The sequence below is a fragment of the Pristiophorus japonicus genome, chromosome 13 (genome assembly GCF_044704955.1).
Source record: "Pristiophorus japonicus isolate sPriJap1 chromosome 13, sPriJap1.hap1, whole genome shotgun sequence".
Classification (NCBI taxonomy): Eukaryota; Metazoa; Chordata; class Chondrichthyes; family Pristiophoridae; genus Pristiophorus; species Pristiophorus japonicus.
The window spans coordinates 29,466,931-29,483,967 of record NC_091989.1 but is presented as its reverse complement, the minus strand read 5'-3'; the positions used below and the strand labels follow the sequence as shown (position 1 = coordinate 29,483,967).

Genomic DNA, 17,037 nt, shown 5'->3' with positions numbered 1-17,037 from the left:
CTCCTTGACCCTGAAAGCTGTCAAGGGACCTTGGAGAAAAAAAATGACTAGCAGTGTCGTTCAGGGTTCCCCATGGAAGGGTATTTCCCCAGCTCTGCTCCCCCTTCCTTCAGACTCCCAATGGGCTCCTGTCTTCCACTGGAGCAGTGACTGTTGCTGGAGCTTCCCCACACAATGCATTCCTTGGCGCGGTGTTGAAGGAGAGGTGCTTCTGCCATGGGATCTTAATGTGCGACATCCAGAAACCAGAGTGTGACGAGGAAAGATGTCTGTTGGTTTGCGGGTGGGTAGCAGCCTGCTGTCAGCCTGCCAGGTGGCAGCACTGATGTGTATTGCAGCAATGGGTTACAGGCCATCTTGTTGACTCTTTCAGGAGTGCATCTGATTGAAGTGCTGTACGATGATGTCCCACTCCCCAAGAGTCCGTTCAGAGTCGGAGTCACAGAAGGCTGTGATCCAACCCGTGTTCGGGCCTATGGGCCAGGCCTGGAGGGAGGTCTAGTCAACAAACCCAACCGGTTCACGGTGGAAACCAGGTGAGGTGCAGCCTGAGCAGGTAGATAAAGAACCTGAACCATCCAATAGCACAGAATGAGAAACATACACTGGATCTGTACATTTAATCTCCTCTCTCAGCCCATGTACACTCTCCCCTAACATGGACTCTACTCACCAATTAATCTCCTGAGAAAGTTCTGTATTCAAAAAGAATCAAGGAAACCTCCCAAATATTTATCCACTCTGATGTCCACCATCGAGCTCTGGCCTTCCCAGGCACTCGTGTTGTATGGAGCATTGGAGTCTTGGCCTGTACCGATCCCACTTGCCATCAATCCCATTTATCCAGCTCCTGTGAAGGAGCAATCTGCTGAAGCTCAGTTCCTTTTGCTGTAGTTTGATCCACAACCATCCTCTGGGGTAGAGGAACATCCTTGTGATTTCTCACCTCACTTGATGTTGGTGAGTTCTGAGCTAGTGTTCTAGGACCAGTGGTTTCCCAGCAGAGCCAGTGTTGGGTTGCGGGGGTGGGGAGCGAGAGCGAATGAATGTTGTTGGGCAACAAGCTAGGGTTTGATTGGCTCCCAGCTGTAATAAATGACCAGCCATCTGGTCACTGGCTCCCAACTGTAGTAAATCAAACCCTAGCTCCTGATCGCCTCCTGACCTGACCTGACCAACACTGACATGACTTGTACCCTAACCTGTGCTGACCTATAGCCTGACCCCTCTCTGTCTCTCGGCTCAGGGGAGCGGGCACTGGAGGCCTGGGACTGGCCATCGAGGGCCCTTCAGAGGCGAAAATGTCCTGCAAGGACAACAAGGACGGGAGCTGCAGTGTTGAGTACATTCCCTTCACCCCCGGAGATTATGATGTCAACATCACGTTTGGGGGGCACCCCATTCCAGGTGAGCAAAGCCAGCTCTGCACCGAGAACCCCCACGTATCAGTGTCAATCAGAACCAGACAACTCGCTGATCCAGCAGAAGCAATGACTCCGAAACCAGTGTTTGACCAGCTCTGCTTCTCTTGCGCTTGCTTGCTCTCGGCCTGCCTCCCTACTCCTATCTCTGTTATGTAATTATCTGCCTACATGTGATAAAGCATTAAGGTCTCATTGGAACATTAAAAATAGAAATAGGAACAGGAGTAGCCATACCCCTGAGCCTGCTCCGCCATTCAGTAAGATCATGGTTGAATTTGTACCTGAACTCCACTTTCCTGCCCTATTTGCGTATCCCTCGATTCCCTTAGTGTCCAGAAATCTATTGATCTTGGTCTTGAATATATTCTGACTGAGCAACCACAGCCCTCTAGGGTAGAGAATTCCAAAGAGTCATAACCCTCTGAGTAAAGAAATTTCTCCTCATCTCCGTTCTAAATGGCCAACTTCTTAGCCTGAGACTGTGACTCCTGGTTCTGGACTCTCCAGCCAGAGGAAACTTCCTCCCTGCATCTATCCTATCAAGCCCTCAAAAAATTTTAGATGTTTCAAAGAGATCACCTCTCATTCTTCTAAGCTCCAGAGAATTTAGGCCCATTCTACTTGATCTCTGCTCATAATTCAGCCCTCATCCCAGGAATCAATCCAGTGAACCTTTGTTGCAACCCCTGTAAGGCAGGCATAGCGTACCTTTAATGAGGAGACCAAAACTGTACACAGTACTCTAGGTGTAGTCTCGCCTTGGTCCAGGTGTCTTCTCTCGGTACAAACATGTGTCCAAAATCTCTGCTGTGTGTAGATTGAGGGTTATGAGGTTTGTTTTGTGTTGACAGGAAGTGCGTTCCGTGTGCCAGTGAAAGAGCTAGTTGATCCGAGCAAGGTGAAGTGCGCAGGCCCTGGTCTGGGCACTGGGGTACGAACACATGTACCCCAGACCTTCACCGTTGATTGCAGCAAGGCCGGGCTGGCACCACTCGAGGTGCTGATCCTTGGGCCCACAGGTAAATCTCCGCCTGCTATTTTCTGCACCACATTGGCCCATTGTGAGATTTGCTGGGAAACAAAAGATTCCGGTATGTAGGTCGAAACTAAAGCCTGTGGATTGTAACCTGTGAGGAGTGGGCAGGGTGCTTGTGGGCTCTGGGGCAGGGGATGGGTGGGGAGCTTGTGGGCTAAGGGTGAGGGGGCTCATGGTGTGGGGTGGGGGGGGGGTGCTGGGGCTCGTGGTTTGTGAGGATGGGGGGGGTACTCGTGGGCTGAGGGGGTGGTGTGGGCTGTGAAGGAGGCGCTGTCATCGTGGGTGGGGGGGTTGCTGTTGGCGGTGTGGTCATGGGCTGTGGAGAGGGTTGTGTGCTGCATGGAATGTGGGTGGGGGTGATTGGTAGTTGGGTGAACTGTGACCCTCCTGTTTCCGATCCAGGTGTATCGGAGCCCACAAAGGTTATTGATAATGGAGACGGGACGCACGCTGTTCACTACACACCTGCCACGGATGGTCCATTTACTGTCTCTGTCAAATACGCAGACCAGGAAGTTCCTCGCAGGTGAGCACCGGGTATTACATCATTGAGAACATCCGGCTAAACCTTTAAAAATCACTGGTTATGTCCCAGCTGGATAATTGAGTTCCATTCTGGGCACCACACTTTAGGAAAGATGTCAAGGCTTTTGGAGAGTGCAGGTTGTAGAGATGATTTACTGTAATGGTACCAGCTATGAGGGATTTCAGTTGTGTGGAGAGCCTAGAGCAGAGAAGGTTTGAGGGAGATCTGATGGGCGTTCAAAATCATGAACGGCTTTGATAGAGTAAATAAGGCGAAACTGTTTCTCGTGGCCGAAGGGTCAGTAGCTAGAGAACTCAGATTTAAGGTAACTGGCAAAAGAACCAGAGGTGAGATGAGAATTTCTTTATGTAGCATGTTGTGATTTGGAATGCACTCTCTGAATCTGCTTCCACCACCCTTCCAATCGTTTTCAAAAGGGAATTGTTAACTGGATTTTACCTGCCACTGGAGGGCGTGACTGTTGGAGTCCTAATGGTCACTGGCAGACACGTGCAAGCAGTGTATATAATGTTGGCAGCCATGTTGAATCCTCAATTTGAGAATAAATAAACTGGAGTAAGGTCATGCCTGAACTAGCTCACCGTACTTAGCCTCGTGGAGTTATTCGATACTTAACAGGAATTGTATAAATACTTATTTGCAAAGCTTTGGGGAAAGGGCAGGGGAGTCTGACTAATTGGATAGCTCTACCAATGTGCTGCCAAAGGCTCAATGGACCAAATAGCCTCCTACTGTGCTGTATCATTCTATGCATCACTTCACACTTCTCTGCTTTAGTTTACATCTGTTATGTGTCTACCCATTTCACCAGTCTGTCTGTCTTCCTGAAATCTGATACTATCTTCCTCACTGTTTACTACATTTCCTAGTTTCATGTCATCTGCAAACTTTGAAATGATTATATAGAATTACATAATATTTACAGCACAGAAACAGGCCATACAGCCCAACTGATCTGTGCTAGTGTTTATGCTCCACCTGAGCCTCCTCCCACCCCTCTTTATCTAACTCCATCAACATATCCTTCTGTTCCTTTTCTCCCTCATGTGTTTATCTAGCTTCCCCTTAAAGGCATCTATGCTATTTGCCTCAATTACATTTTGTTCCACATTCTCACCACCTTACTGGGTAAAGATGTTTCTCCTAAATTTCCAATTAGTGACTATCTTTTATATTTATGGCCCCCAGTTCTGGTCTTGCCCACAAGTGGAAACATCTTTTCTATGTCTACCCTGTCAAATCCTTCTATAATCTTGAAGGCCTCCATCAGGTCATCCCTCAGCCTTCTCTTTTCTAGAGGAAAGAGATCCAGCCTGTACAGCCTTTTCTGATTGGTATAACCTCTCAGTTCTGGCATCATTCTGGTAAATCTTTTTTGCACCATCTCCAGTGCCTCTATATCCTTTCTATAATATGGAGATCAGAACTGTTCACAGTACTCCAAGTGTGGTCTAACCAAGGTTCTATACACGTTTAATGGCCTACTCTGCACCTATTTTCTATGTTAACATAACTGCTTTTCATTTCTATCGCTCTTGAAATGAACCCATGCTTTTCTTTATTTATGGTCTTATTAACCCTTGTTGCTACTTTGTGATTTGTGTATCTGTACTCTCCGATTCCTCAGTTTCTCTACCCCATTTAGACCTTAATTTTCCTAAGTATATGTGGCCGCCTCATTCTTCCTCCCAAAATGTATTGCCTTACACTTGTAACTTATATCCTGTATATCCTAGTCCAGGTGATTAATATATCAGAGCAGTGGTCCTAATACTGACCTCTAGGAGACACCACTGTATACTTCCCTCTAATCTGAAAACCAATCATTCACCACAACTCGCTCTGCTTTGTCACTTAGCCAATTTTGTGTCCACGCTGCCACTGTCTGTTTAATCCCATTGACTTCGATTTTGCTAACAAGTCTATTATGTGGTACTTTATCAAATGCTTTTTGAAAGTCCATATACACACCAACTGCATTACCCTCGTCAACCCTCTCCATTACATCATCAAAGAACTCGATCAAGTTAGTCAAGCGCGATTTGTCTTCAACAGATCTGTGCTGGCTTTCATTTATTAATCCATATTTTTCCAACAGCCAGTTAATTTGTTCTCATTTTTCAGTCCCTTCAAGATCAAGGTTCTACCAACTCACGATGCCAGCAAGGTGCGAGCAAGTGGGCCAGGACTCAATGCCTCTGGAGTGCCAGCCAGTCTCCCGGTTGAATTTACCATCGATGCCAGGGATGCTGGGGAAGGACTGCTTACCGTGCAGATCATTGTAAGTCCGGGTCCCCCGTTTCCCCCCCTCCCCCCCCCCCCCCACTGTGTGTGCCCGGGTCCCCTGCCTCTCGCGGTGTGTCCGGCTGTTTTGCCCGTCACCATTTTCCTCAATCCCTTCTCCCCTGAGAAATTGCCTCTGCTGCCATTTGGACCCCAGTTCAAAGTTCTTCCCTGGTAACGTTCCACAAGTTGATTTTGTGTTGGCTGAAAGGTTCCTGTGGCTAGGTGATCCCTTGCCTGCACTGTGGGTAGATGTGACTGAGCTCCTGTACAACCTACCCAGGATGAGAAAACTAGATCTCGTGTCCATGGAGTTGGTCTGGTTAAGCAGCACTGCGATCCCTGGGTGGGACTCCTGTCTGGTGACAATAGATGGGTGACTCTCCCATCTGGTGATGCTAGATAGGGTGGAGTGTTTGGCTGGATTGATATTGGTCCTGTGTCCAGTATAGAGTGTATCTGATGGATCCTGAGCACCAGTAGCAGAAGATCTCCACTTCCGTCGAAGACCTGATGAAGTCTCCAGAACCTGCCCCCTCCACATCTCCTTTTCTCTCCCCCCCCCCCCTCCTCCTCCAGCAGAACCTGCCCCTCCCCAAAACTACAGCAGCCTTCTGTAAGCAAGAGCTGAGTAAAGCAGCTGTTGATGTTTTGAGATGTGCCTTGGCTTCTGCTGGTCAACCTTGGTGGGATTGATCTTCGACTGTTCGTGGCTAATTCTCATTGACCCCAAACTGTGCGTGTTAGCCCAGTCACCAGCACATCATGCTGGCTTTTGCTTCTGACATTATCTGGGAAACTGACCTAGATTGGGGGAGTGGGGAGCGAGGTGCTCCCAACTTCACCAACCTGTTAACTAGGACTTTTCCTGTGGTAACTCTCATTGTCTCCTGGTAACCAAGCCCACTCCCAAAATCTGAGACCTTGGGCCAGATAATGCAGTGAGTGGAAACTAGTGCTGCTCTGTGATTGGTGATGCCAGGCAGCAGGATCAGCTATTCTCAGTGCTGATGAACTGATGACGAACACCCATTAATTGTTGGTATTCAATTAGGAATGGCTGTGTAAACGTTTGGCATGTTGGGCCCTTGTTGGCAGATTAGGAAAAGGGGAGATGCAACGAGACCTGGGTATCATGGTACATCAGTCATTGAAGGTTGGCATGCAGGTACAGCAAGCGGATAAGAAAGCAAATGGCATGTTGGCCTTCATAGCAAGGGGATTTGAGTATCGGGGCAGGGAGGTGTTACTACAGTTGTACAGGGCCTTGGTGAGGCCACACCTGGAGTATTGTGTACAGTTTTGGTCTCCTAATCTGAGGAAGGATGTTCTTGCTATTGAGGGAGTGCAGCGAAGGTTCACCAGACTAATTCCCAGGATGGCGGGACTGACATATCAAAGACTGGATCAACTGGGCTTGTATTCACTGGAGTTCAGAAGAATGAGAGGATCTCATAGAAACCATTAAAATTCTGATGGGTTTAGACAGGTTGGATGCAGGAAGAATGTTCCCAATGTTGGGGAAGTCCAGAACCAGGGGTCACAGTCTAAGGATAAGGGGTAAGCCATTTTGGACCGAGATGAGGAGAAACTTCTTCACCCAGAGAGTGGTGAACCTGTGGAATTCTCTACCACAGAAAGTTGTTGAGGCCAATTCACTAAATATATTCAAAAAGGAGTTAGATGTAGTCCTTACTACTAGGGGATCAAGGGGTATGGTGAGAAAGCAGGAATGGGGTACTGAAGTTGCATGTTCAGCCATGAACTCATTGAATGACGGTGCAGGCTCGAAGGGCTGAGTGGCCTGCTCCTGCACCTATTTTCTATGTTTTTATGTTTTCTGAAATTTGATGTTCTAACAGTGTGATCTGAGATGGCACAGCAAACTCCCAGACTGCCTGGAGTAACAGCATTCAGCCAGCGTCCTGATGGTCTTGAAGAGAACTTTATTTGATGCAAAATATAATAAATTGGATCAAGCAGTTAATAAAGTATTTGGGATCCTGGGCTTTATAAATAGAGGCATAGAGCTCCAAAACCAGGAAGTTATGCTAAATGTATATAAAACACGAGCTCTGCCCCAGCTGGGGTATTGTGTCCAATTCTGGGTGCTATACTTTAGGAAGGATGTGAAGGCTTTGGAGAGGGTAGAGAAGAGATTTATTAGCCAGGTTCGAGGGAATACAGTTGCTGGACAGACTAGAGTTGCTGGGGTTGTTCTCATTGCAACAGAAAAGGCCAAGAGGCAATTTGATAGAGGTATTTAAAATCATGAAGGATTTAGGTAGAGTAAATAAAGAGAAATTGTTTCCAATGACTGAAGGGTTGATAACAAGGGCACAGATTTAAGGCATGGAGTGGTTAGGATTTGGAATGCACTGCCTGATAAGGTGGTGGATACAGATTCAGTAGTAGGAATACTTGAAGGAAAAAAATTTGCAGGGATGTGGGGAAAGAGCGGGAAAGTGGGACTAACTGGATTGCTCACCGAAAGTGCCGACGCAGACTTGATGGGACGAATGGCTTTCTTCTGTGCTGTACTGTTCTGTGATTTTAGGACGTTGGCTCTGGGTTATCTGGTTGTGGCAAGTCTCGTATGTTTGTCATTGGCCGAGACGACTCCTAGGATCTTGAGTGGTGTGAGGGTGGAGACCTGGGCATTGTGTAAAGCCCAGACTCTGCTGGGCTGAGGCCCATCCCCTGTGCAGCCTGACGTCAGTAAATTTCACTCATCCTTTCAGGATCCCGCGGGGAAACCGAAGAAGGCAAATATCCGCGATAATGGAGATGGGACGTACACGGTGTCCTATGTCCCAGATATGACTGGACACTACACCATCACCATCAAGTATGGAGGGGATGAAATCCCCTACTCGCCATATCGAATCCACGCCGTACCGACCGGAGATGCCAGCAAGTGTCTGGTGACAGGTACGATTAGCACCTACCTCCAACTCTGAATGTCTGAACAGGGAAGGTTTGAAATAAATAAATGGCAAGTTTCGCTCAGCCCAATGGGGCTTCCTCTTTGGGGTACACTGATTCGGATCCATGAATCTGGTGAGGGAAAATTGGGCAAGTTCCAGATGGATCCCTGGAAACTTGGGGAACTTGTGGTTCTCTGGAGGTGTAGGCTGGAGAGGGTGGGGGTTAGGTGCAGGGAGTGGACGGTTGTGGGCTGGAGGCAGTACTGGGTGGGGTTGGGGGCTGGGGTGGGGTTGGTTCTTCAGTTTCTTTCCCCTGCCAGGTGGTTACCTTGCTAACAGGCAGTGCAGCCACTCTGGGACTGTTAACACTGCGAGAATGAATATGCAGCGAGATTGCCCATTATTAAGGAAACTGCTAGTCTACCTCAGCCCCCCACTGGCCAGCGGATCGGGGTCAATCAGTTGGAGTGTTTGGGGGTACAGATCCCTGGGGAACACCACTTGTCACATACTGACCCTCTGTCTGCTACCTTTCAACCAATTACAATTGCACGGTCCGGGGTTCACTTGCAGCCGAGGAGGAATCTTGGCCCAATCTCTGAGCCATTATGGGACCTTGCAGCATGTAGGCGCAGTCCCATGTCCCAGCAGCCCCATGAGCTGAGCGCCACAGGAATCCAGGGATTTATTTCAACCTCTCCTGCCTGCCTTGCGTTTCTTGCTGATGACGATGAATCTCTTTTTTTGAGTTTGAGTGACCATTTCTAACCGGCTGCTCTCCCTCCACAGTGTCCATCGGTGGCCATGGACTAGGTGAGTGACCGTCCTCCAAACTCGATCCTTCCATCTACAGGTTTTCAGCCCCTGTCTCCTCTTTCCCTCTTCTTCCACCCCCCCCCCCCCCCCCCACCACCACCACTGCACAGCACCCTCCCCAAGGGCCACTGGACAGTGATCAGGAGTTGGAACCCTGGCCGATCAGCCATGGTCTTATTCAATGGCAGAACAGGCTCAAGGGGCCAAATGGCCTACTCCTACTCCTAATTCTTATGTTATGATTTCCCCTCTTTAACCCAGGGCTCACTGAGGCCATTTGTAGCCCAGATGCTGCCTTGGCTGAGGTGATCCGGGGAATGGAGCTGGGCCTCATGGGAATTTGTTGCCCTTCGACCTTTCTACTGGCCGGATCCCACTGCCCTTAGACCTTTCTGCTGGCCAGGTCCCACAGCCCTACCACTGTCTACCCTCTCCAATCTGCGCGATTGTTTTACAGCTCGTTGGCAACGCTCTGTGGGTCCTAACTGGTGACTGAGCGACATGTCAATAACCCGCTATCAAGTGTGGTGGTTGGGCTGAACCATAACAGTGATGTCTGATCTGTTTCCAGGGACGGGACTTGGTCCAACCATCCAGATCGGCCAGGAGACTGTCATCACCGTGGACGCTAAGGCTGCTGGCAAAGGGAAGGTCACCTGCAAGGTCTCGACCCCTGATGGAGCTGAGCTGGATGTTGACGTGGTCGAGAATCAAGATGGAACATTCGACATTTACTACACGGCACCAGAACCTGGCAAATACGTCATCACCATCCGCTTCGGTGGAGAACTCATACCCAACAGCCCGTTCCACGTGGTGGTAAGTGATGTCAACCAGAATCATCATAGTGCATATAACTAGCATATCATTTTGGCATATTGTTTAGCATAGCATTATCATTATTAGCATAACATTACCATGATATGATAAACATAATGAGATAATTACCCATAGTACAATTTTACAGGGGGAGCAGGAACAGAATTGTTTAGTTGAGAAGGCTATTATTTAAAAAAAAAACTATACAGGATTCCTTGGCCTTATAATTAGAGGCACAGAGTATAAAAGTAAAGAAATTATGGTAAACCTTTTATAAAACACTGGTTAGGCCCCAGCTGGAGTAGTGTTCAATTCTGGGCACCACACTTTAGGCCTTGGAGATGGTGCAAAGCAAGTTTACTGGAACGGTACCAGGGATGAAGGACTTCAGTTATGTGGAGAAACTGGAGTTGTTCTCCGAGCAGAGAAGGTTAAGTGCAGGTTTAAGAGATGTTCAAAATCATGCAGGGTGTTGATAGATAAGGAGGAACTGTTTCCAGTGGCAGGAGGGTCTGTAACCAAGAACACATATTTAAGGTAATTGACAAAAGTACCAGAGGGGAGATGAGGAGAAATGTTTTTAGAGTTGTTGTGATTGGAAATTCACTGCCTGAAGGGGTGCTGGAAGTAACATTCAAAAGGGAATTGGATAAATACTTGAAAGGAGAAAAAAAAATTGCAGTAGATGTGAAAGAGCAGGGGGAGTAGGCCTAGTTGGATAGCTCTTTCAAAGAGCCGGCACAGGCATGATGGATCGAATAGCTCCTTCTATGCTGTATCATTCTATGATTCAATAATTATCACATCATCATGTCTGTCATATCATTATCCTATTATGATCCAAGGAAACTGTTCCATGTGGTGAAGGGTTCAAATCCCAGGGCTCATGGGTATAAAATGAGGATGTTGGAAGTGAAAAGTCACAACACCCAAAAGGGGAATCAATTTTCTAGTAAGATACCAGGGAAAGACATGGAAGGAAGCATGGGGTCAGAGACAATTCGATATGGTGAGACAGTAGGGTTGGGACGGAATACTCCATGGAATACAAGCCTAAACTATGCAACCTCTCGTCATAATTTAACCCTTTTAGCCCCGGTACCATTCTGCTGAATCTGATCTGCACCCCCCTCTAAGGCCAATATATTCTTCCTGAGGAGTGGTGCCTAGAACAGAACACCATACTCCATTTGGGATCTGACCAAGGCTCTGTACAACTGAAACTTAACTTTCATCCCATCGTATTCCAATCCTCGAGATAAAGGCGAACATTCCATTTGTGTTTTTGGTATCTTTTTGTACCTGTTCACTAGCTTTTAGTGATCTGTGCCTCTTGAACACCCAAATCCCTTGAGTTCAGTCAGACTAGTACAGACTGTGTGGGGCCACAACATTAGCCTGCTGGTTCTTGTGTATGGATTGTACATTGTAAAACTATGGATGGGAATTTGTGGCACAAGGATGCAAAAAAAATCTGACTGGAGAAGGAGCTGTCTATCGCAGAGTAACTCATTCTCTCCGGCCCAAGCCCAGGTCTATGCCTTCGGGACATTCTAATGAGTTCAGCTGTGGTGGGTCCCCTGTAAGAGACTGGCCGTGTCGCCTGAACATTGAGATGGAAGTAAGGAATGCAGAGAGATGTACTGGGTGACTGAACCACGATTGCACTCTCCAAGCTGCCCCTCCTGTAGTTCATTGCACTGCTGCCATGCTTTCAGCCTCACCTTTGTTGCATTGATTTTGATGATGCAGGTTTTAGGAGGTTGTGCATTGGACCTATCTTGTGTTTAACCTGTAGCTTGCCTCCCATCACAGGCCTGTGATGCCATCCCCATCATTGAAGAGCCCTGCGATACCCTGCAGCTACATCAGCCCTACGTGCCTTCCCGTGCTGGCTATCCAACACACTGGGTATAAGATTCAACCAACCAACTACTCACTTCAAGCAGGACTTTCCTTCCTCCCTCTATCCCCTCTTTGGTTTTCTTTCCTCTTTGTTTTCTTTTTCGTTTCTCTCTCTCGTTTTATCTTCGAGCCCCCTAACCGCTGAGTGAAGTAGAATCCTATCTCTTCTATCTTACAATGCTACTGTTGGGTCTTCCTCTATCACTGGCTCTCTTCCCTCTTATTACAAAGCTCATTAGTTCAAGTAAAGCTCCTGGTAAATTTCTACATGTTTGCTGCCCACAATGACGAGTCCGGCCCAAGCTGCCTGGGTGAAGCTCGGTCATGTTGCTGGGTGGCGTTTGCCAGCTGGTCAGGCTGGATATGACTAGGATATTTCTGTCTGAAACGATCATCGTTAATAATCAGCAAATATACTATTGTTATAGTGAAAGAGGGGGCTGGTGCTCACCTTTCACCTCTGGCACCTGGGGTTAAATTGGCCCAAAGGGGCATTAAGCTTCATGAGGATCTGGGCCCCTTAGTCAGTTCCAGCCTCTCTCAACCTGCCACAAAACTCCCCTTTTTGAGTCTTCATTGGCTTTCAAATTACCCCGGGGAAAATAATGTATAAATTTACCTAGGGAGCTGAATTAATTGAATTTGCTGTTACTCATTCGGACGATTGTGGTAACTGGTGGGTTGTAATCACTGGGATCTGTTTACATTCCTCACAAGGAATGTATGGGGACAGCCAGCCATGACCTGAGCCCATCCAATCCCAATCCCAGGCACTCAGATGAGCAGAGGTGGGGGGGTTTCCAATTATATCTGACCCATTTGCTGATGGATGTCCTTTCCGAGTCCTGTCTAGCCCTGTCCCTTCCACAGCTCCTGTCCTCCCTGCCTCAGGTTCTAGGTGGGGAGAGATGTGTGTTCTTAAGATCCAATCCCAATCACATGATCACTGCTATGGGTGAAAGGCATGAGTGACTCCAGTCACCTCAGGATTGCTTCTCTGCTGATCAGGGAGCAGGTGAGGTCAATGGGTAAAATGTGCAGAAGTTACACCCAATCTGATATCTTGGAACAGAGGGATCTGGCTGGTGGCGTCCAATTTCTCTGCTGTTTGGTCGCCAGACCCTAGAACACTGGCTTTCCGATGTCAGGTATGTGATCTCATCCCAGAACACTGGCTGTCCGATGGCAGGAATGTGACCCGATCCCAGTGCGGTTTATGTTCTTTGTCTCTCTGCTCCTGGTGTTGTCCATGTCACCGTTCTAGCCATGTTTCGCAGCTCATCCCATCTCATTCTTTCCTCTTCTACAGACAATGTTTCCTTTTACAGATCTTCACTGTCTCCTGAACTGGTCCAGGACTAAATTCAGACTGCTACATCCCATAAACTTTGATGTCACTTCCTGTTAATAGCCTATCGCAGACCTTCCTGTTTGCTCTCTCTGGTCTTTAAGCCCCGATTGTTGAATTTTGTTCATTCGCCTTTATCCCCACAGGCCACCGAGGAGTCTGTTGTCCCAGTTGATGTCCTGGATCATGGTCTCCGGCCGTTCAACCTGGTCATTCCCTTCACCGTCCAGAAGGGAGAAATCACAGGTGAGATTGGGAAGCTTCCTCAAACCGTGTGTTCAGGGTGACATGGTGTGTTGGTGCTGCGACACACATTATGGTGCTCCGTGGCATGGTGTGTCAGTACTGCGGCATGTGTTATGATCTGTGGTGGTACATTGGTGCTACTTTAGGAATAAAAGTGCTGAATGCCCATAGAGCAGAGAGCTAGAAGATTGGGATCAATAGTCTGACCCACCGCCCCACCCTGTACCCATCAGCGAGAGGGGGCCTTCATACGGGCTGCCTGGGTTGGATTTGAAAGGAAGAACACATGCCCATTTCACAACCTCATCGGGAGAAGTTCCCTGCTCTGCTTTCATTTTTTACGTCAAACTGAGACCCCGCTTGTCCTCAGATAAATGGCCCCTCCGACAGTGCAGCGCTCCCTCAGCACTGCCCCTCTGACGGTGCGGTGCTCCCTCCGTGCTACACTGGAGTGTTGGCCTGGATTATAGTCTCTGGAGTGGGACTTGAACTCACGATCTTCTGACTCAGGTCAGTGCTACCCACTGAGCCAAGACTGATGCCTGATCCAGGTGTCTAAGGTGAAAGGACATTGGGTCAGACACTGACCTATCACAGACAGGAGCCCTTCACCCTCTCTCTCTGGACCGGATTTGACTGCAGGTCCCAAAGGTGAAAGGTTAGTGATTCACCAAGTTAAATTTTTTTTTTAAAAAGGTGGAACATGTACATTTGAAAGCTGCCATTCTCCTGTCTCACTCGGGTCTCATTCTAGAACATTCCTCTTGTCCCAGGTGAAGTCCGGATGCCATCTGGTAAAACTGGTCGCCCGCATATTACTGACAACAAGGATGGAACCGTCACGGTGAAATATGCTCCCGTCGAGAAGGGACTGCATGAGATGGACATCAAATATGATGGGAACCACATTCCAGGTGTGTGGCTGGACTCTCCTGCCCAATCCAGACTGCTCGCCCAATCTGGAATCTCACTCTATCCGGACTGCCAGTCCGATCCGGAATCTTGCACCCAATCTGGAATTTCGCAGCCTGATCTGTCAGCACAACAGCAGCAATGTGAGGCCCATTATTGCCAGTGGGTCAGTTCCTGCCTCCAAACCTCAATCTTCTGAGGTGACCTGTGGCTGAGCTCTGCCAACGCTCATCTTGTCCTTGTGACATGTTGGGATTCTGTGGCCATATGAAGTGACAGCCATGCATTACCTCAGCCTGATGTCGCTCTGTCTCAAGTTCTAATGTCTTGGTGTGTTGTCCCGGCGGGTGTCTGTCTGGTTACCAGCAACTGTTTCTGACCTTGATAGAGAAGGGTGAAGGTACTGCCCCCTCACACTGACCCTAACACCCTGGGTGAGGGGTGATCCCCGTACTGACCCTGACACCCTGGGGGAGTGGATGACTCCTTACTGACTCTAACACTGTTATTCCTCTGCTATAGGCAGCCCGCTGCAGTTCTACGTGGATGCCATTAACAGTGGTCACGTCACTGCATTTGGACCTGGTCTGAGCCATGGGATGGTGAACAAACCTGCAACATTCACCATCGTCACCAAGGATGCTGGGGAAGGTATGTGACTGGTGAAACCCTGGGGTCTGCAACAGATGGTGCTGGCAGTGCCCCTACACTGAGAGGGATGGTGGGGGGGAAAGAGACGAGTGTGGTGGGGAAGAGACTGGAGGGTGGGGGACAGAGGGTGGGGGGTCAGGCTAGGGGAAAGGTGAGAGACTGGGGGAGGGTGGTGGGGAGAGGAGACTGGGGGGAGGCAGGGTAAGGGACTGGTGGGGAGATATATATGGGAGAGGAGAAAGTTAATAGAATGGGAGAGGGACAATTGGGATGATAGGATGGGTAGTAGAATGGGATTCACTCATTCCCAGTCTCCTGTATTTTTAACAATTTGCTGTAATAACCCTCTTCCTCTCCCTCTCCCTCTCCATGTAGGTGGCCTCTCTCTTGCTGTGGAAGGTCCCTCTAAAGCTGAGATCACGTGTAAGGACAATAAGGACGGGACCTGCACTGTGTCATACCTGCCCACTGCCCCTGGAGATTACAACATCATCGTTCGATTTGATGACAAGCACATTGCTGGGAGTCCCTTCACTTCCAAGATCACTGGTAATGTCACACTCTCGTCATTCATTGCTTGTTTCCATCTTCCTCAAATCCTCACTCTGAGCTGCTGGTGTCAGGCGATGATTGAGGAACCTCTGTTCTCTCTGACTGACTCCTGTCAGGAGCTGACAAGGCTTCGGCAGATAGTGGGCAGCTCTAACTCTGGGATGGTCACCTGTGGCCATTTTGAAAGTATGTTGCATTTGTTTGTCCATTCTGAGCTCTGGCTGTGTGTTCTCACTATTGCAGATCACCCAGATTCAGAAGGGAGGGGCCAGTGAGGGTGGGGTTTGCAGGGGGAGAGGGGTGAACAATCTCTCCCATCGATACCGATGATATGGTCTTGCCTGCTCGCCAGCCGGAGAAGGCTCTTGGTGTTTTCAGCAGGTTTCTGGTGGTTTTTTGTATTGGGCGATGGGTGAAAGCAGAGCCCAGTGTGATCCATTTAGCCACTCTGCTGAGTTCACTGATCTCAGCCAAGGTACCCATAGGGATCCTCTGCTCAGCCCCTGCCTTGGGGTAGGGAACAGATGACTATCCATTGCTGAATGTGTAGATGCTGGGTGAATGATATTGGGATGGGTTGTGATACCCCAATGGTCAAGTACCCAACCAGCACTTGCCCTCCAGCCAGACCAGTGGTCAATCAGGGGAGAAGGACTGATTGCAAATAATGGAATTGGGCTCATGTGTCGGGAATTCAGAGTATCCTTGAGAATTATATCCTGTTGATGAAACCATTCCGTGCAGGTGACGACTCGATGAGAACATCGCAACTCAACGTCGGTACATCAACTGAATTCTCGCTGAAGATTACAGAGACCGACCTCAATCTACTCAATGCCAGCATCAAAGCTCCATCGGGTAACGAAGAGCCCTGCTTGCTGAAGAGACTGCCTAATAGGCATATTGGTAAGGTCCAGACGTGGGCGGGCATGGTCAGAGACTGATTGATGGGCGGGCACGGTTAGAGACTGAGTATTGGTTAGCAACTTGCCAAAGGGGAGGGTCTTGTTTGATAAGGTGCTGCCAACATGTGAAGCAACGAGTGATTGGCTGTTGTAGAATGATTTGGCCCTAATTTTTCCCCTTTTCAACAGGTATTTCATTCACCCCGAAAGAGGTGGGAGAGCATGTGGTGAGTGTGAAGAAAAACAGCCGGCACGTCACAAACAGCCCTTTCAAGATCATGGTGGGGGCCTCGGAGATTGGCGACGCCACCAAAGTGAAGGTTTCTGGGAAGGGCCTAGCAGAGGGTCGGACGTTCGAGGTGTCCGAATTCATCGTAGACACGAGAAGTGCAGGTAAGGGCCTTGTCGCTTTTGTAAAGTTATTTCATAGGACAGTGTCGATACAGACCCAAGGACCAGAGATTTCCCATCGATACAGATGTATGTCGGCTGTACAATTGTACTCCTGGGTTAGCCTGTAATGGGGGCTGATTTAGTCACGAGACTGGGCAATAAGTGAAGATTCAAGGGTGAGTTGACCATTCTCAGTCCTGTGTGGACATGGTGGAAGGAGGGTTGGTGCTTTAGAATCCTGCTTCCAATCCAGGGCTGTGTCCTGTGAATGGT

At 48.6% G+C, this 17,037-nt stretch overlaps 1 protein-coding gene across 1 annotated transcript in view; it reads left to right on the top strand.

The window, feature by feature from the left end:
- Nucleotides 1-17,037, top strand: part of flncb (filamin C, gamma b (actin binding protein 280)) — a gene marked incomplete at its 5' end in the record, with an annotated part of 50,241 nt that overhangs the window by 22,480 nt on the left and 10,724 nt on the right. The window contains 14 exons of the mRNA XM_070896736.1: nt 374-536; nt 1,247-1,407; nt 2,276-2,443; nt 2,863-2,986; nt 5,132-5,288; nt 8,032-8,221; nt 9,007-9,030; nt 9,605-9,852; nt 13,252-13,351; nt 14,125-14,265; nt 14,786-14,914; nt 15,290-15,463; nt 16,211-16,372; nt 16,561-16,764. Coding sequence (XP_070752837.1) covers nt 374-536; nt 1,247-1,407; nt 2,276-2,443; nt 2,863-2,986; nt 5,132-5,288; nt 8,032-8,221; nt 9,007-9,030; nt 9,605-9,852; nt 13,252-13,351; nt 14,125-14,265; nt 14,786-14,914; nt 15,290-15,463; nt 16,211-16,372; nt 16,561-16,764 — 2,145 coding nt within the window. The remainder of the gene's footprint in view (nt 1-373; nt 537-1,246; nt 1,408-2,275; nt 2,444-2,862; nt 2,987-5,131; nt 5,289-8,031; nt 8,222-9,006; nt 9,031-9,604; nt 9,853-13,251; nt 13,352-14,124; nt 14,266-14,785; nt 14,915-15,289; nt 15,464-16,210; nt 16,373-16,560; nt 16,765-17,037) is intronic.